The sequence below is a fragment of the Odocoileus virginianus genome, chromosome 4 (genome assembly GCF_023699985.2).
Source record: "Odocoileus virginianus isolate 20LAN1187 ecotype Illinois chromosome 4, Ovbor_1.2, whole genome shotgun sequence".
NCBI classification, from domain to species: Eukaryota; Metazoa; Chordata; class Mammalia; order Artiodactyla; family Cervidae; genus Odocoileus; species Odocoileus virginianus.
This window is the reverse complement of record NC_069677.1, coordinates 58,009,850-58,027,561: the sequence shown is the minus strand read 5'-3', so window position 1 is coordinate 58,027,561 and position 17,712 is coordinate 58,009,850. Positions and strand designations below refer to the sequence as shown.

The 17,712-nt window shown below is 36.0% G+C and overlaps 1 protein-coding gene across 3 annotated transcripts in view; it reads right to left on the bottom strand.

The window, feature by feature from the left end:
• HLTF (helicase like transcription factor) overlaps positions 1–17,712 on the bottom strand; it is a 60,914-nt gene that overhangs the window by 4,765 nt on the left and 38,437 nt on the right. For 2 of the 3 annotated variants that reach the window (XM_020911630.2, XM_020911622.2), the window contains exons 15-23: positions 14,261–14,404; positions 12,767–12,905; positions 11,927–12,062; positions 9,751–9,930; positions 5,601–5,725; positions 4,948–5,126; positions 3,674–3,799; positions 3,248–3,360; positions 2,730–2,910 (exon numbers count right to left, since the gene is read on the bottom strand). In XM_020911630.2, coding sequence (XP_020767289.2) covers positions 2,730–2,910; positions 3,248–3,360; positions 3,674–3,799; positions 4,948–5,126; positions 5,601–5,725; positions 9,751–9,930; positions 11,927–12,062; positions 12,767–12,905; positions 14,261–14,404 — 1,323 coding nt within the window. The remainder of the gene's footprint in view (positions 1–2,729; positions 2,911–3,247; positions 3,361–3,673; positions 3,800–4,947; positions 5,127–5,600; positions 5,726–9,750; positions 9,931–11,926; positions 12,063–12,766; positions 12,906–14,260; positions 14,405–17,712) is intronic. The other variant, XM_070466604.1, reaches the window with a different exon arrangement.

The following is a 17,712-nucleotide window of genomic DNA, read 5'->3' as shown; positions in this document are numbered from 1 at the left end:
TCACACAGTATAAATGATTGCTCAACAGTCAAATAATATCTTTCCAGTATCTTTTCAATCCACTTTCAAGTCAAACTATATTTGCTTAACAGAGGAAGCTTATACTCTCTCTGAAATAATTTACATCAGAAAAGATAGGTGAGTCCATTTAATGAAAAAGTTTTCTCCCTTTTTGCTGGTCTTTGGTTCTTTTTCTTTCATTTTCCTCCATTCATTATGTAAAAGTACAAAAAAAGATTTCAATAGTCAATAGTCCTAAAAATTATTTAAGACTCTGCAATATACTTGAAATCAGTCTGACTTCAAAACTGATCTAACAAAGCAACATTAGCTAATCAACATAAGCATTATCATAGGGACTCTCTTATGGTAAAGAATAAAACAATGAAGCACTGAAATGGGAAGAATAAGCAAGAAGGATATACAGCTTTTCAGTCTAGAAGACAAGAGTCAAGTGGTTTTGAAATAATATCATGACTTCTCAGGGTAGGGGTCATTAAATTTTAAACTAAACTATGGAATGATTCTTAAAGCTGAAAATAGGGTGTTTTGGAGAAAAGGAAAATTTATACAACAAAGTACCAATGGAAAATAGAAACAAAATCATAAATGAATAAGTAGATGACAAGTTCACAGTACAATTTATACTTAGGAAGTTATTTTCTTCTTTTTAAAGTTCCCTTGAGATCTAGAGAAAAGGAGATTTTTTAAACTATTAACTTGCTATAATTTCATTTTGGGATTGTTTTTCGGCATAGAAGTTAGATTTAAAGGACTTACATAGCTTATGATTTTCTAAAACTAACAGTCACGTTCTGTGAATATTTTGTAGTTTGCAACTGGACACACTTTGAAACCATTATACTAAGAGCTCAGATAAAATGTTCCTTTCTGCTATCTCTATTTTGTCTAGGAACCTCATGGTGAGATGGCAGTATATACCAAGTATGACTAAGATGTATAATAAAATTTAATTCATGGTAATAGAAAACTGATAGCTCTCATTCTCATAGGCAGTGATGAAGGAAGCAATTAACTTTATCAAAAGCTCATAATGAAATATCAAAATTTATCTTATCTTTTATATAATACTCCATAAAGAGGTAAAAGATTTTCATGAACAATTGTTTTTTTTTTTTTGGTGGAATCTTATTTTGGGGGGATCTGGCTTCTTTTTTTTTTTTTTTGGCTTTTGTTTTAAAGTTAGAAACAATATCTGAAAACTTAAAATGTTCAATGAAAAACAATCAACTTACTATGAAACTACTAAACATTCTGTAAGTTTTCTAAAAGTATAACAGTTCAAAGAGTTTAGTGTCTGGTCAACTTTATAATACTAATTAAATTACTGTATTTGGTATTAACCACTTCTTTCTTATCAAGTACTAAGATTATAACCAAAGAAAAAATAATTTGGGAATCTGTTTCAAAAATCAGTTTCTAGAATTATTATCTGTAGTTACCATGCATAGTTTTTATAATAACCATAATACCAGAACTCCAGCAGAGATTTAAAACTTCATCCACAGAACTAAGGCAAGAAAATACAGTAGACACTGCCATCCCCATAGCATTAACATGAAATTCATGAATGCTTGTGTATGACTTATGGCTGTGATATTACTGGAAAGGTTACCCTTGGGTGAGGAAAAAAAAAGCCTTGGTAACAGGTATATGCTTCACCTAAACTGTCTTATCCAAAATAATTCAAAATTTGTAACTTAGTAAAATTTCTTTATGTTATGAATTTTCTGAGTTTCAGGCAGCAAGGTAAAACCACAACCTTAATTAAGTCTGTGGTTGCACAGAAATAGAACAGGGTTTCCTCTAGCCAAAATAGAGCACAATACAAATTAGAAACTGAATTAGTTCAGAGGGTTTCCAGTCCAAAAAAGCCCTTCATACAATCAAGAAAAAGTGCTCCTATGGGGATGTGACTCTAAGTCACACAGTTTGATGCGTCAAGTTCAGGGTGAATTTCAGCTACCACTCTATCCCTAAGCCTGTTTCACACACAGCGACTGCACTTTACCAGACATTAAAATTTATCCAAAACATTCCACTAATGTTATTTGCTTCTAAACTGTGACGCTGGACGACCTGCACCTATATAAAAATGCAGTTTCCCGGGTCTCATCTAGGAACTCCTAAATTTGAGGACAGAGGTCAAGTTGTATTTCTTAATTCGTATGCATAGTAAAGCTTCAGACTGTTATTACCATGATGGTGGCGACTCTGTCTATTCTGTTTATAGCCAGAGTCCACATCTGCAATGTTCCCTGATACAAAACAGGACCTCACTATTCATGGGCCAAGGCAATGAGAACACTTCCCTAAAGCATCAGAAATAAAAGAAACGCATTCTGCACGTAGAAGAGCAGCAGAAAAGCATAGCATGACACTTCTGAGCATGGACTCAGATCCTGACTTGTGTATCACTAGCTGTGTGATAGGCCAAGCTATTCCACACCTCCGTCTCTGTTTCCTCTCCTGTAAAACAGGGGTAAGTAACAAGATCTACACACAGAGATGTGACGAGAATTTCAGGTGATATATGTAAAGCACCTAAAGAGAAAGCCCTCAAAACACATTTCCTAAGTTGTTATCTGCGTCTAAAGTTTGCCTAAGCATTTTCACAACCAGTTACAACAATAAAAATATTTTTAAAAAATAAACAAAAAACTATTTGGTAAAGAATAACAGATCAAAAATTCTATAAAACTACTTACTGGATCCATTAAAAAAACTCGAGAAGCTGCAGAAAGATTCAAGCCAACTCCACCTGCTTTTAAGGATAGAAGCATTATAGTTGGAGACCCTGCTTCAGTGTTTTGAAAACACTGAATTGATTCAACTCTTTTTTTTTGGGCCATGGAACCATCCAAACGAGTAAATACAAATCCAGAGGCTCTAATGGAGGGGACAAAAGAGACAAGTAAGTTACTACACTATAATAAGTAATTGTAATCTTTTCATTAAACTAATGCTTTCATTCATTTCTTCTGACAAATATGTACTAATCTTCTACTAATATGTCAGGCTCTACAGTCAATGTTTTTTTCCTATAAATTCAGGACTTAAACTTTAAAATTCTAAGTTCTCAGGAATATTCTCTATTGTTACTGTTATTTTAGATAGATGAAATGAATAAAACTGCTAAAACATAAATAATGGTTTTTTTGCTATTCAAATTAAAACATTTATATAAAATCCTTTTGCTCAAAGTGAAAAACACTGTTGAACTTACCTGAGGGGTGTTTCTATTAAAGACAGAAATGTTGTAAACTGAGAAACAACTAAACTTTTTATGTTGGGGTTCTTCTTTCTTAAATCAATCAATGCATGCATTAGAGCATTAATCTGAAAAAAATTAGGACACCCATTAGGTTCCATTTTGAATGGGAAGAGAAAGGTTCTGACATATTACCTCCTCAAAATGGAAATGTAAAAGACCACTAATTTTTTTAAAAAATTGAGACTATCATATTTTTCATAATCTGAACCCTTTCTCTCTCCCCTTAAATTTAGCGCTAGATATAAACAAAAAGCCAGTAACCAACAAAGTATAATACTCAAGTGACAAGATTAAAAGCAGAATTATTATTTTAAAATATGATTATTTCTTTGTATAAACATAAGACAAATATTCAAATATCTGCACATGTATATTTACCTTCGAACTGGATGTCCATTCGATATTAGACTTTTTCTCAGTGTCACATGCCAATTCTTCTGGAGGACACTCTATTAAACTGTCTCCATGTATATCATTTCTGCATAGAGGGCATTTAGCATGCGGCTATACAAGAAGGAACAAAGTACGAGTGGCACTTAACAAAGGAGCAGAAATATAAATTTGCCTAAAAAGTTTAAAAGGCAAGGTAAATTCCATATCCCTAACAGTCAGCATTTTATTAAACCTTTTATTAGATTCATCCATTGAGATAAATCTGTATATGCTCAACTCCAGGCAGATGTAATGTTCTAACATAGGAAGTGGGATTGGTAAGAGAGCAAAAGGAGGTAATCCTGACTAACAGCAAGGGCTTGAGACAATAAACATTATTTTCAGACAAATAAAGAAACTATGAATAACAGTTTCTTGAGCTAATTAAAATACAGCATACTAACTGAAACTATTCTTTAGAAGAAAAACAATTCCTTCTTAATAGCTTATAAAGTAGTTCAGATGTGTTAAGTCCTAGCAGGTTCATTCAAAGCAGTTGTCTGTTGTGTCAATTTTATACCAAGGCATACTAATAAGATTATCTCTAAAATAACTACATACCAAATACCATTGCAATAAAAAAGATTCTGAAACTATGTACTATCAAGATGTGCATTTTCCCCTATATGTATATTACCTCTCCATAAAAATGTTTTAAAAAATTATACCTTAAAAGGACTGCTTAAAGGATTATTCCACTTCACATAAATTTAGACCTACCTAGATATAACAGCCCAATAGCCATGGTAAGGCAACTAAGCTGTTGAAATATGGCAAAGACAAATTCAGATGTGCTTTAAGCACACAATACCACTGAATTTTGAACTCCTAAGTTTTAAAAAAATCATATAAGGCATCTCATTAATTTTTATATTTTAGATATACTGGATAAATAAAAATGCATTATAAATATGGATGTTTTACTAGAAAATTTTAAATTAACTTTGTGTCTCACATTGTAAGTCTATTTCTTAGAAATGATCTGAAGAGTCAGTAGAATTAAAACACTGACTGTGAAATATACGCCCAAAGCTATGTCTTTTTATATGACAAGAGCTTAGTTACATGAAATACAAACACTGATAAAATTAACTATAAAAGGTGCGCTAGCAAACCCAAGTGAAAAACTCCTTGTAGCCTTTGGTGGGCTTGGGTTTTCATTACACTCAACCCTGGAACTACACTCCATCAAACAGCACATCTGTACTGGGCATACACACCTGCTCATTCTGAATGACCTGGCAGATACAAGGTTTACAGAAGACATGTGCACAATGTGTTATGACAGGAGCCACTAAAGAATCCAAGCAGATTGCACATTCTTCATCAGAACCCGAGCTCAGAACTAACTTCATCTTCTTTATTAACTTCTTCCGTAGTTCTTCAGGTGTATCATTCCCTAGAGAAAAGGCTGAATAATTAATTTCACAGGAAGACTTGTAATACGACTAGACAATCTTAATCTTCCTTATATAGGGAAAAGTTTTGCTTGGGTAGTTCTTAGTCTTTTATTTTTTTTTATCACAGGTAAAAAGCATGATTTAAATTTGAAATTTTAAGAAAAATTCAGAAGTTCCACATAACATACCTTACACAGAAACAGTATTATAACACAATCTGCAGGTACTACCATAGAATAAAAGGCTGATGATCAATTTGATCCTTTCTTCTAAGACTATCATTGGAAATCCTGGAAAATCTCATTAATATTCCATTTCCTTGTTAAAGAGATTTTGAGTATATTTCTGGTTGAGTCCTATACTAAAAATCAATGTCCATTTGACCAACCAAATTTAGGCCACATGAACGATTTCTTATTTTGACTTAAATATCTCTAATAAGTATAATGTGTAAACCAATCACATTTACCTACCTGAGGGGCCACTGGAAGACACTGCATTTGCAAGAAGGTGTGTATGACAGCAAATTTGCCGCAATCGAAGCAAAAGACCCAGGACGTCTGCGTAGTGTGCAAGGACAGTCCCTTCATTAAAATACCTGGAGGTAAAAGTGTTGAATGCTATGAAGGCCTCTAAAGAACAGTATTTCCTATTCTAAAACAGCACACGCACATACACGCACACACACACAAAATAGCATTGTTCTCTTCTTCCCTAGAAATCACTTCAAAACAAGAATGAAAAACAGAAAAGTAAACTCTTATCTTTAATGAAACCAGGAGAGATTTACACCAATAAAGCAAAGTATATGAGAAATGGCTGCAAACTACAGTTAATGTCAAACAGGAAGATAATGAGAGAGATGCCTGCAGATCTCAAGCAGACCTCCTGGAGCACATTTCTTCAAAACAGACAGCATGCCTAAGGAGAAAGCCACCGTGTCTTACACGCAGAAATGAAAGCAGGGTGCATGGCTCAGGGCTTGAACATCCCAGGACAAGTTTATACCAGGACAGAGGGAGGACAAACTGAATACGGAAACACACTGACCTATTGTGGGTTTTTTTTCAGAAAATACTACAAGCACGGCATTCCATATCATAAGGAACCCTAAAGCTTCCAATCTCTGTTGAAAGAACTCACATGTAACACCCTGAGTCAAAATTAAACAGGATATATTTCCTACCAGTCAAGGATACAACTAAATTCCTATCCCTTTGTATGAATCTCTTGCAAATAGCTAGTCCAGAAAGAACTCAAGACATTCATATGAGAGTAATAATCAGCACTGATCAAGGGAGAAAACAAATAGCATCAAAAGGAAACTCAGCAGAAAAAAGTTGCCAGAGAACAAATTAAAAAGTATGACCAAGAATTCTGCAATGATACCACCACTCAATAAAACAATTCCTCCTAAAAAACACCAATAGCTTAAAGCAGACACAAGACTTTGAAAAGGTATGGCAAAACAAAACAGAGATCAAAAATGAGCTGGTATGGCTAAAGAGTGAGAAAGAAAAGTAAACCATCAGAGAAAGCCACAGGAAAGCCAGCATAAAAGAGACTGTGTGTGTGTGTGTGCGCTCAGGCGCTTCAGTCCTGTCTGACTCTTTGTGACCTTATGGACAGTAGCCCGCCAGGCTCCTCTGTCCAGGGGATTCTCCAGGCAAGAATGCTGGAGTGGGTTACCATGCCCTCCTCCAGGGATTCTTCCCCATACAGGGATCAAACCCCTGTCTCCTGCATTGCAAGTGGATTCTTTACCACTGAGCCACCGGACTAGCCACTGATAAAAACACAGGAAAGAATGTGGGAAACAGGATTGAGAAAAGCAAAATTAAACGGAAAGATATAAAAGATCAGAGTAAAATGATACCTATGGAAAAACAAAGACTATCCAACATACACAGAGAAAAATAAAATAACGGAGCAGAAAGCAATATTTAAGAAAACTTTCCCAAAGAGGGATACAGGGGAATCCTGGAGTCTACAGATTTAAATTGTACCACTTGTTCCAGGAAAAATTAAGAGAGAGAGGTCCTGGTGAAATTTCTGGCCTTAAAGAAAAGAATAAAAATAAAATCAAGGTTTTCAAGGGAAAGATTCAATGTAAAATAAAGAAAAAAGACAATAAAGGTTCTGAAGAAAGAATGAGTGATCCAAAAATTATATACCAGTACATACCAAGGCAATCTGATATTTAAGTAATAGAAGAAATACAGCCTCATGGTTAAGAGGACAGAGTCCAGAGCGAAAGTGTCTGAATCCAAAGCCTGACTCTCAGTCTAACTGTGAACCCTCGGGCAGGTTCCTCACCCTGTGCCCTGAGCGTCCTCAGCCGTGACAGTGGCGTCACACACACCTAACAGGATCACTGTATTAAAAGTCACCCCACGCAAAACACTCACAACAGTGCTGAGCTACAGCGAGTGGTATCTATGTGCTGATATTATTAGTGAGGGTGGTATTATGGCGACAAACGCTTCTCAGTACTCAAGAATGCAGGCTTCCCAGGTGGCACAGTAGTGCAGAGTCCACCCGCCGACGCAGGAGACCTGAGCTTGATCTCGGGGTCGGGAAGAACCCCTGAAGCAGGAAACGGTGACCCACTCCAGTATTCTGCCTGGCAGGCTCCACAGTCCATGGAGTCACAGAGAGTCAAACGCGACCAAGCACGCACACCACAACAACACTCAAGAATGCAAGGAACAGGCAATATAAAGATTAAACTTATGAATTCTAGAATCAAACTGCCCGAGTTTAAGCACCAGCTCTGTCATTAGCTGCGTGACACAAGGTAAGTCAACTAACTGCCTCTGTGTCTCAGATTCTTCCTCAGTAAAATGCAGGTAATCTTTGTTCTGACTTAATAGAATTGCTGTGAATTAATACACATAAGGCACTTTCAGATGATTACATTAACACCTATAACTGCTCAATGTTTGTAAATGTATTACCTATTAAGAGATTTTTAAAATACTTATTTCTCTAAGAACAGTTTCATGAAGTTTTTTTTTTTTCAACCTTTAAAAGAGAATAACATTTACCAATAGTCTAACTAACTACTTCCTGGCATCACTTCTTACACTGAAAATCATTATTTCAGTTTAAGAAATTCCTTTTGAGTGCCAGATACTGAAGTAGAAGCCTCCTTCTACCTCACCAGCTACTTCTGTCTTGTTAGAACTCTTCTCTAACTTCACTCACTCTCTTGGTGACCTTATCAAGTCTCCTGGCTTTAATTATCATTTACACACAGGTGACTCTCAAGTTTGTATCAAACCAAGAAAATTCCTATGAACTCTAACCTCATATCCAACCAAGTATGTGACATCTCCACTTGGAAAACACACAGGCATCACATAATCGATGTGTCCAAAGCACAGTTTCTCATTTTCCCTGAAAAAACTCTGCTTCTCCCATAGACATATTCTGCAAATGGCAATTTCATCCTTCTAGTCACTCATGTGAAAAGCCTGGCAGTAATCTTCCACTTTTCTCACACCCCATATTATATAAATCAGCAACTTCTGTTGGCTCTCCCTTCAAAATATAACAAAATCTAGGCATTTCTCCCCCTCCTCATCACTACTACTGCAGTGAAAAAACACCATCATCTCTTACTCTGATCTTACTGCCACTGTTCTCTCTGTGCTAACTGCTTCAGTCGTGTCCGACTCTCTGCAACCGTATGGACCGTGGCCCACCAGGCTCCTGTGTTCACGGGGATTCTCCAGGCAAGAGTACTGGAGGGAGTTGCCGTGCCCTCCTGCAAGGATCTTCCCGCCCCAGGGATGGAACCTGCGGCTCTTACGTCTCCTGCACCGGCGGGGAGCTTCTTTACCTCTAGCGCCACCCGAGGAGTCCCAACTCTTCTCCCTATTTATGCCTTATTCCTAAAAACACAACAGCCAGTGATACTTTAAAATAAAAATAAAATTAAGTCACTCTTGTGGTTCAAGACACTTCAGAGGTTCCTACATCTCAGAAACAATAAAAGCCAAAGCTCCTGAAGTACGCCCCAATGCCTTACACGACTGTCACCCGCCCCTGCTCCAACAGCTCTCCACCATCACTACTATTTTCCGCCTTGCTCCTGTTACCCAGCCACACTGGCCTCTTTGCTGCCCAAGCTCCTCGGGTTTGCTCCCAACTCAGGACCCTTACACTTGCTGCCCCCCTCTGCCAGAAGCGCCCCCAGCCCCAAACTTCTTTCAATCCCTTCCCACATGTCACCTTCTTGGTGAAACCATCTTCCCTGAACGCTATAAAAATTTCAAGTTTTACTCTTAATAGGTTTATCTTCCCTATGTTTACGTCTTTCAACGCTTTTAATCTTCTCCCATGTCACAAAAACAGGAGTAGAAGCAAGCAAGGTCTTCTGACTAGCAATTCAAAACTTGCCATTTCACATAAATTTTTTTTCCTAACTGCAGGAGTTACTTACCTGGTGAATTATAATACTATTTTACTCCAATTTGTAAAACAGTAGTTTGAATACTTAAAAACAAATTATACTTCAGTGTACTGAAGGCTTTTATAGCTCACATTTCTAAAAAGACTCTTCAATTAAAGTTAACAAAGAAGAAAACAAATTTCTAAAATGACTTTCTTTCTCCATACCTTCCAATAGTAGCTCTGCCTTCATTTTTCACAGACTGGTAAATCTTTCTCTCTTCATCTGAAAGTGTAATGTGCTGAATAAATACTTTACGTTCTGGTAACTCCAAAACAGGTTTTCCTTTAATTTTGCTTGTCTTTGTTCTTCTAAGTGTAATATTTTTAATTAGGGACTGCAAACGCCTAGTCAAAATAAAACAAATAATTATATAACTTTTTATTCCTATATAAGTTGATTCAATGAGAACAAAACTAAATATATTAATCTGTTAGTTTTATAATCTTAGTAAAGATTTTTTTTAAAAAACCCTTTATTTAGGGATTTTTATCCACTCTGATAATGGCAGACATATTCTACAGAGAAAATTAGAGCAACAAACTGCATCTAAATTTGCTCTCAATTCAGTACCTGTCACAGTTTAATCTTTTATTCTGTCCTTATTTTTCTTATACTCTTCTCCCCATTTTTCTAATCACTAACCCTTTTTACTTCTCAAGTCTGTCAACTGTATAACCCAATGTTTGACACTCAAATTCTTAACAAGCACCTATTAAGCACAAGGCATTATACTAAGTATCATAAGTTCATAAAAATGAGTGAGAATACCTTATCTTCTAAAGACCATTACAGTATACTAACACATATATATGGACTTTAGAAAGATGGTAACGATAACCCTATATGCAAAACAGAAAAAGAGACTCAGATGTATAGAACAGACTTGTGGACTCTGGGAGAAGGCGAAGGTGGGATGTTTCAAGAGAACAGCATTGAAACATGTATATTATCTAGGGTGAAACAGATAACCAGCCCAGGTTGGGTACATGAGACAAGTGCTCGGGCCTGGTGCACTGGGAAGACCCAGAGGGATCGGGTGGAGAGGGAGGTGGGAGGGGGGACCGGGATGGGGAATACATGTAAATCCATGGCTAATTCATTTCAATGTATAATAAAAACTACTGTAATGATGTAAAGTAATTAGCCTCCAACTAATAAAAAAAAATAAAAATAAAAAAAAAATAAAACTAAGAAAACAGGATTATGTTTATAAAAGATAAAAAAAAAAAAGAATACCTTATCTTCAAAAAGTTTCTCCAGTAATATGAAAATCAAAGTACATAAATAAGTAATTTTTATAAAGTAATGAATACCAAAAATAAAAATGATGTGACAATTCAGAAGAGGGATAAATGCCTTTTTAGATTCTACAACCTTTACACTCTTTTCTCAGTATCACGGAAAAAAGGAAGCATATCAACTCTTTAAGAAAAGATATTTTCCTCACACTGAAAAATAAATACAATTTCTTAAATTAGAAGTTAAATAGTTGATTCTAAGGAATCAAGTAGACAACACTGCAAGCTAGGTTAGTGGCTTTTGAACCTTTTTCACTATAACTCACAGTAAGAAGTATATTTTACTCTATCCAACATACACACACACACACACACACACACACACACACACACACGACAGAAACGAATATTTCACAAAATGATACTCTGTGTGATACACTCTGCTGTTTTATTAAATCTTCTACTCTGTTTCATTTTCTTTAATGAGCTGCTGTAATCCTAGCTGCCATCTTTATGATTTCACAAACTGCTAATGAATCCTAAGCCCTGTCTGAAACCCAGCACTGTAGCAAAAATCTGAACCACGTTAGCCAAATACCTTGCAAAATGACTATCACAAAGTTGATTTTTATGTTCTCAACTTTTATCTATCTCCACCAGAAACAACTCTCTCTCTTGTAGAAACTCTTGGGGATGCTGCTGTATTATTACATCATTCAATTATCACTATCTAAAGCTTAAACAAGGTAAGTTATGAAAATCCAGCACATACTGGATTCTCTGAGCATATAATGTCTTCCCTATCACTGTTTATTAATGGTGGTTTTGAGAGTAAGAGCAGCATGCCAAGACTGTACAGCTCTGTTCTTTCTTCACAGTTTTGACTGAAATCAGGGGAAAGTCTGGTTAACCTTTTAGTGGTAGTTAGAAATTTTCATCTCCATAAACAAGAATGATTAGATTTTGAGAGTCAAATGCATTAAGCTGTAAACACGTTTTGGAGAGGAAAGCCACAACAGTCAGGAAAAAAATGGTAATGAAAGTGGCAACTAGTTCAAGCTGCTAACAACCATTTGCAGCTCTCAGTCGTGAAATCACCTACCTAAGTCCAGCTTCATCTCCCATTGTGACAGGACGCTGTATTGTTCTGTGCCACCATTCTCTATCAACAAATGGTTTTAGTTTCAAAAAGGAAAGAAGAGACCACAAGTCCTTTAAAGAATTCTGAATTGGAGTGCCTAAAAAGAACAGAAAACTCTTATAACTCCACAGCAAGAGTACACAATCAAAATATCCACCTGGCCCAATTAACTGAGACAACACTTGAAAATGGGCACTTAGTTCTATTAAGCACACCCACTATTAAGCAGCGACTATAACGCTTTGTTAAGTTAAACACATACACAATCTCAAAATCCAGTCTGGCTCGAACTTTTAGCTCTCACTTGCCATACTAATAAAAAGAACACAGATGCCGTAAACTCAACTTTCCCCTTATCAAGAACATTTGCTTATCAGATTTTTAAATCAGCAGCAATAGTGAGAAGAAAAAAACTAATTTTTGAGTTTATATTCTTGTCCCCATATTCCAGTACAGGTTCACATGTAGCAAACAAGCTCCAAGATGGGAAGCAGAGAAATCAAGATTCTGATTGGAGAATTAAAAGTGTCAAATTCCAATGTTGAAAAATTATTCTGGTGACTGTTCTATAAATAAACAATAATTCAAATGTTGCTGTATCATGGGCAGTTATGAAAAAAAGTCAGTTTATTAAATGATTTCTATAATTAATTTTTTGAGAGACTTTATATCCACTTCAAATTTACAAGTTACCTCATAACTTACTTAACAATACGTATTTTGGAATTAACTTTTCTGAAGTATATGCTATCTCAAAATCCAGTGAGACAGTATATGCTATCTCCAAATCCATGTCATTACCTGTCAAAACCCATCTTCTTTCTGCTTCTAAATCAAGTACAGCTTTTGTTTGCTGAGCATTTGGATTTCGTATGGCATGTCCTTCATCCAGGATCACTCTTAGCCATCTTATGCTATGTAAAGGACTATCACCCTTAGTCTAAAATAAATATTTCATATGAATTAAAAACACAGGAAATTAAAATAATACTTCATATAATTTGATAATAATATTGAGTTATTTTTTAATATCATCACTTACTATGTGGTAGGTACTTCTTTAAGCATTACATACATTAAATTATTGAATGTTCACAAACTTATAAAGTATTATTATTCCTATTTTACAAATGAGAAAATTGAAGCACCAAGGTATGGTATATGTTGCTCAAAGTACCACAGCTAGGAAGTGCTGAGCTAGCATTCAAACCCAAGTTGTCTAGCTTTCTGCTGAGACCATGGTTCAAAACACTAAGTTATGCCTCAAACATATGACATATGATGTCAGCTATAAGAATTATTTGAAATAGCAGAATGGCTCTTTTATGTAAAAATCAATGTTCTTACCTAAAGACTAAAATTTTTATAAGAAAGTATTTTGGAGAACATTTTCACTTAAAAACTGGAATTTAGACAATTAGAATCCTAAATGAATTGGGAAACTCCTAAGTTTCAGATATTAAAAAAGCTTATTTTTAAATAGAAATAAACAATTATCAAATCATTGTGACAGAAAACAATATTCCAAATTAGAAAAAGAATTCACTGACAAATTGCTGGATACACTTAAATTCAAATTTAAAAATTTAAGTGGTCTAACTATAAAAATATCCTTAAATTATTATCTAAAGGAAGTTGAACCTTTTTTTTGGCAAAATATTAAAAAGCAATTTTCTCTTAGTGGTGAGAAGAGAGGCAGAAGGGCAGCATCACCGTCTAAGAGGTAACACGCAGGGCCTGCCTCCCACACCTGCACACGAGGGCCAGGCAGCCCAGAGGACCAGAGGACAGGGTCCCCGTGCTAGCTTAGCTGTGATCACGGCTGGAAGGATAGCCTGATGCTCAAGTTTCTCTATCTGTGCAGTGATGATGTGGCAAATTCCACATCTGAAGAAACCCATCAACTCCTGAAACAGAGATCCTTAATCTGGAGGTAGAGCCCACAGAAGGAATTCAGGGCACTCCCACCAGTTCCTCAAATTATATGCTAAATTATATGGATAGGTATGCATGTGAATGGTTCTGAAAAGGGGGTCTAGAGCAGCACTGTCCAACTGGAATGTTGTGCAACCACATATGTCATATTCAATTTTCCAGTAGCCACACTTAAGTAACAAGATGTAGGTGAAATTAATTTTAATAAAATATTTTACTTAAAAAATTTCCCATTTATTTCGTATATATTCAGAAAGAAAAAAGAGAAGAGTATAAAGCCTAAATTTTAGAACACTTTAGAAACCTGAAGCAATTTCTTAAATTCAACTTCTGAAAATCTCTGAGTATCAACACACTTACACCATAGTCATGAGTTAAAATATTGTATGTGGTCAAAACAATGTCCTGTTTTGAAAGCAAGGTTGGGTCTCTAACACGATCAGGACCATAATAAACATAAAAATTCAAGTGCACATCTGATTTTATGTGTTGTCCAAACTGGTCCTAAAAGAAAATATGAAATATTTTAATAATGAGAAGATCAGTATCAGGTTTAATATGTATATAAAATATACTGTCTTGGCAGTTTCACAAGTCAAAACTACTAAAATCCCATAAAAACAAGTTTCATGCAATCTAAACTAAGCAATAACAATACTAATATTTTATTGTCAGATAAACTGACATATTTACAGTAATAATAAATTATATAAATTTTGCCTGGCCCTACCAGTGAGTGGCTGCTTCATCTTTAGAAGTTAAAAAGCAACCAAGCTCTCTTAAGATAGTAATTAGGTTTTTATAAATGAGCATTCTACAAAAAGGATCTTTAATAATTACAATTAGTGACTCAGTATTTTAAAAATTAAACCATAAAAGAGCAGTAAGCAATATTTTCATGAATGTAGGCAGAGTTTCAAGCACAGTATCTGCTTTCATTCATTTATTATAAGACTACTATTTGTCAGGTATAAACTAGAAAGATGGTACAGCTAAAGAAAAAAATAAGACCAGGTTGCTGTCCTCCTTGACAACATGATCAGTTTTTAAAACTTAAGAGTTCTTTGTTTGGGTTTTTTTAACTTAAGAAAACAACAGAGCTGAGAGATTCTGAGCAGAAAACAAAAATACAAAAGATGAGAAAGAGAGAGAGAAGATGCTCAGGAGACACCGCTGGGAAACCGCCCGGTGGGAATGATGAGGACGAAGACCTAAACCAGAATGGCAAAGGCCAGCCCAGAGCGGGAAGGACCGATGTGTGCACGGGCTGATGCGACTTGAGAACTAACTAAATATGGAATATGAAGGCAAGGGAGAAAACAAAAGAAGACCCCGAAACTTAAAAAACCACTAGAAGAACTGTGTGATAATGATACAGAGAAGTTTTAAAAAATAAGGAAAAACAGGCATAAAGATGAGAAGAAGTAATGAGTATTACTATTTTAGACATTTTAAAATTTTGGTCACCTTAAAATATCTAACTGGAGAAATATGCCACAAAAATTTAAATACTGGCCTATAATGCAAGTGCAGATAAAGTCTCCAAAGTTATCAGTATCAGTACATGAAACCACTGGAATAAATAAGATTCTCTAAGGAGAACAAATACAATGATAAAAGTAGGTTTAAGGGAAAGAGTCTACAGAGAGCAATATTTAAAGAGCAAAGCTTATGCTTCTATTGGGAGACAAGACATGAAGTCTGAGGTACAATTTAAAATATTCCAGCAAAAAAAAATATAAAGCAAAAGTGTTGACCTTTTGATTCTTGAATCTAGAGGACTAATATGAAAGAGGAGAATGAAAGAGTTGGCTTAAAGCTCAACATTCAGAAAACTAAGATCATGGCATCTGGTCCCATCACTTCATGGCACATACACAGGGAAACAGTGGCAGACTTTATTTTTTCGGGCTCCAAAATCATTCCAGATGGTGATTGCAACCATGAAATTAAAAGATGCTTACTCGTTGGAAGGAAAGTTATGACCAACCTAGACAGCATATAGAAAAGTAGAGACATTACTTTGCCAACAAAGGTCCATCTAGTCAAGGCTATCGTTTTTCCAGTGGTCATGTATGGATATGAGAGTTGGACTATGAAGAGAGTTGAGTGCTGAAGAATTGATGCTTTTGAACTGTGGCATTGGAGAAGACTCTTGAGAGTCCCTTGGACTGAAAGGAGATCCAAGCAGTCCATCCTAAAGGAGATCAGTCCTGGGTGTTCATTGGAAGGATTAATGTTGAAGCTGAAACTCCAATACTTTGGCCACGTCATGCGAAGAGTTGACTCGTTGGAAAAGATCCTGATGCTGGGAGAGACTGAGGGCAGGAGGAGAAGGGGACGACAGAGGATGAGATGGTTGGGTGGCATCACCAACTCAATGGGCATGAGTTTGGGTAAACTCCTGCTGGGAGTTTGTGATGGACAGGGAGACCTAGCATGCTGTGATTCATGGGGTCACAGAGTCAGACACGACTGAGTGACTGAACTGAACTGAACTGAACGTGGATCTCATTAAAAATTTTCATAATACCAAAAAAAAAAGCTTAGGAGAAAAAAGGCAGACTACATATGATGTATGGAAGAGGTGCAGAAAAACAACGGTCACTGAGACAGCAAACAAAACCTTAAGTGGAGGACCAAAGAATATCAAAGTTCCAAGAAGAAATACAAGATTAATTTTTTAATTTGTAATTTATGCTCATTCCCTCTATTTACCAAAAGGGTTAAAGACGATTTACAAAGTAACAGGTAACAAAAAGTAATAAAAGGAAAACAAAGCGCAGGGGAACAGAAAAAGGGAATTCTTTGGACTTGGCAACAGTGAAGTCCTGGACGAGAGTTCAGAGAGTTTCTAAGGAAGATGGGAGCAAAACCCAGACTTACTGTGGCCTAAAGAGAGAATGAAGTCTGAAACAGCAAAGGCAAAAATACAAAGAAGATAAAACATGAAACGTTAAAGGTGAAAGTGCAGAGAATTTTATCAAGAAATCCGGTGGAAAAGGAAAGGAGAAAGAGAACAGTATGAGAAAAGTCAATCAATGCATTAGCCTTGAAATGGAACGGATAATATTTGTGGAAAGATTAGATCTGACATAAAAGAAAACTACCTCTCTTGGTAAAAGAGCATCTACAGCATTGAGTTGCTGGTCACTGTGGTGGGTTGTGTGTGTGTCTGTCTGCGTGAAGAAACAGCAGCTACTACTTAATTTTCCACTGGGAGGACAGGTAACCTGAACACCCCCAAAAAATTATTGATGTATGTGGGACTGGCATCTTACTCCTCTAACTGGATTCTTTCCCACATCTGAAGACAAAGACGGGAAGGAAAGGTTACTTTTAGCCTGCTTATTACAGTACTGTACAGTTATGTCACTGGGAGGCTTGGAAGACAGCAACTTGCAGATTACAAAATTCTAATTCTTATCCCTATATGCTCAACCATCATTCCTTTAAAAATGAGATACAATCATTAAATGTGAGACATAATCAAGAGAAAGTATTTGAAAATCAGAAGGATCTGAGTACATTTCATGAAAGAGCCAATGGAGAGAGACTGGACAACCAGGCCAAGAGGGAAAATAACAGGCAAAATGCAAAAGCAGAAAGGGATGGAATCTAATGTATAGACTAACGTACTGATCTTACAATGAGTAGGAACTCTGCCACGCCTGAGATAAAAGGAGGCAAGTTGAGGACAGATGCAGATAACCTTGCAGGTGGCAAGAATGGAAGCTCAAATTCAGTGGCCTTTATGTTCATAATGCTTCCAACAGTCATTATTTCATTAGAACATGCAGCTTGAAATAGAA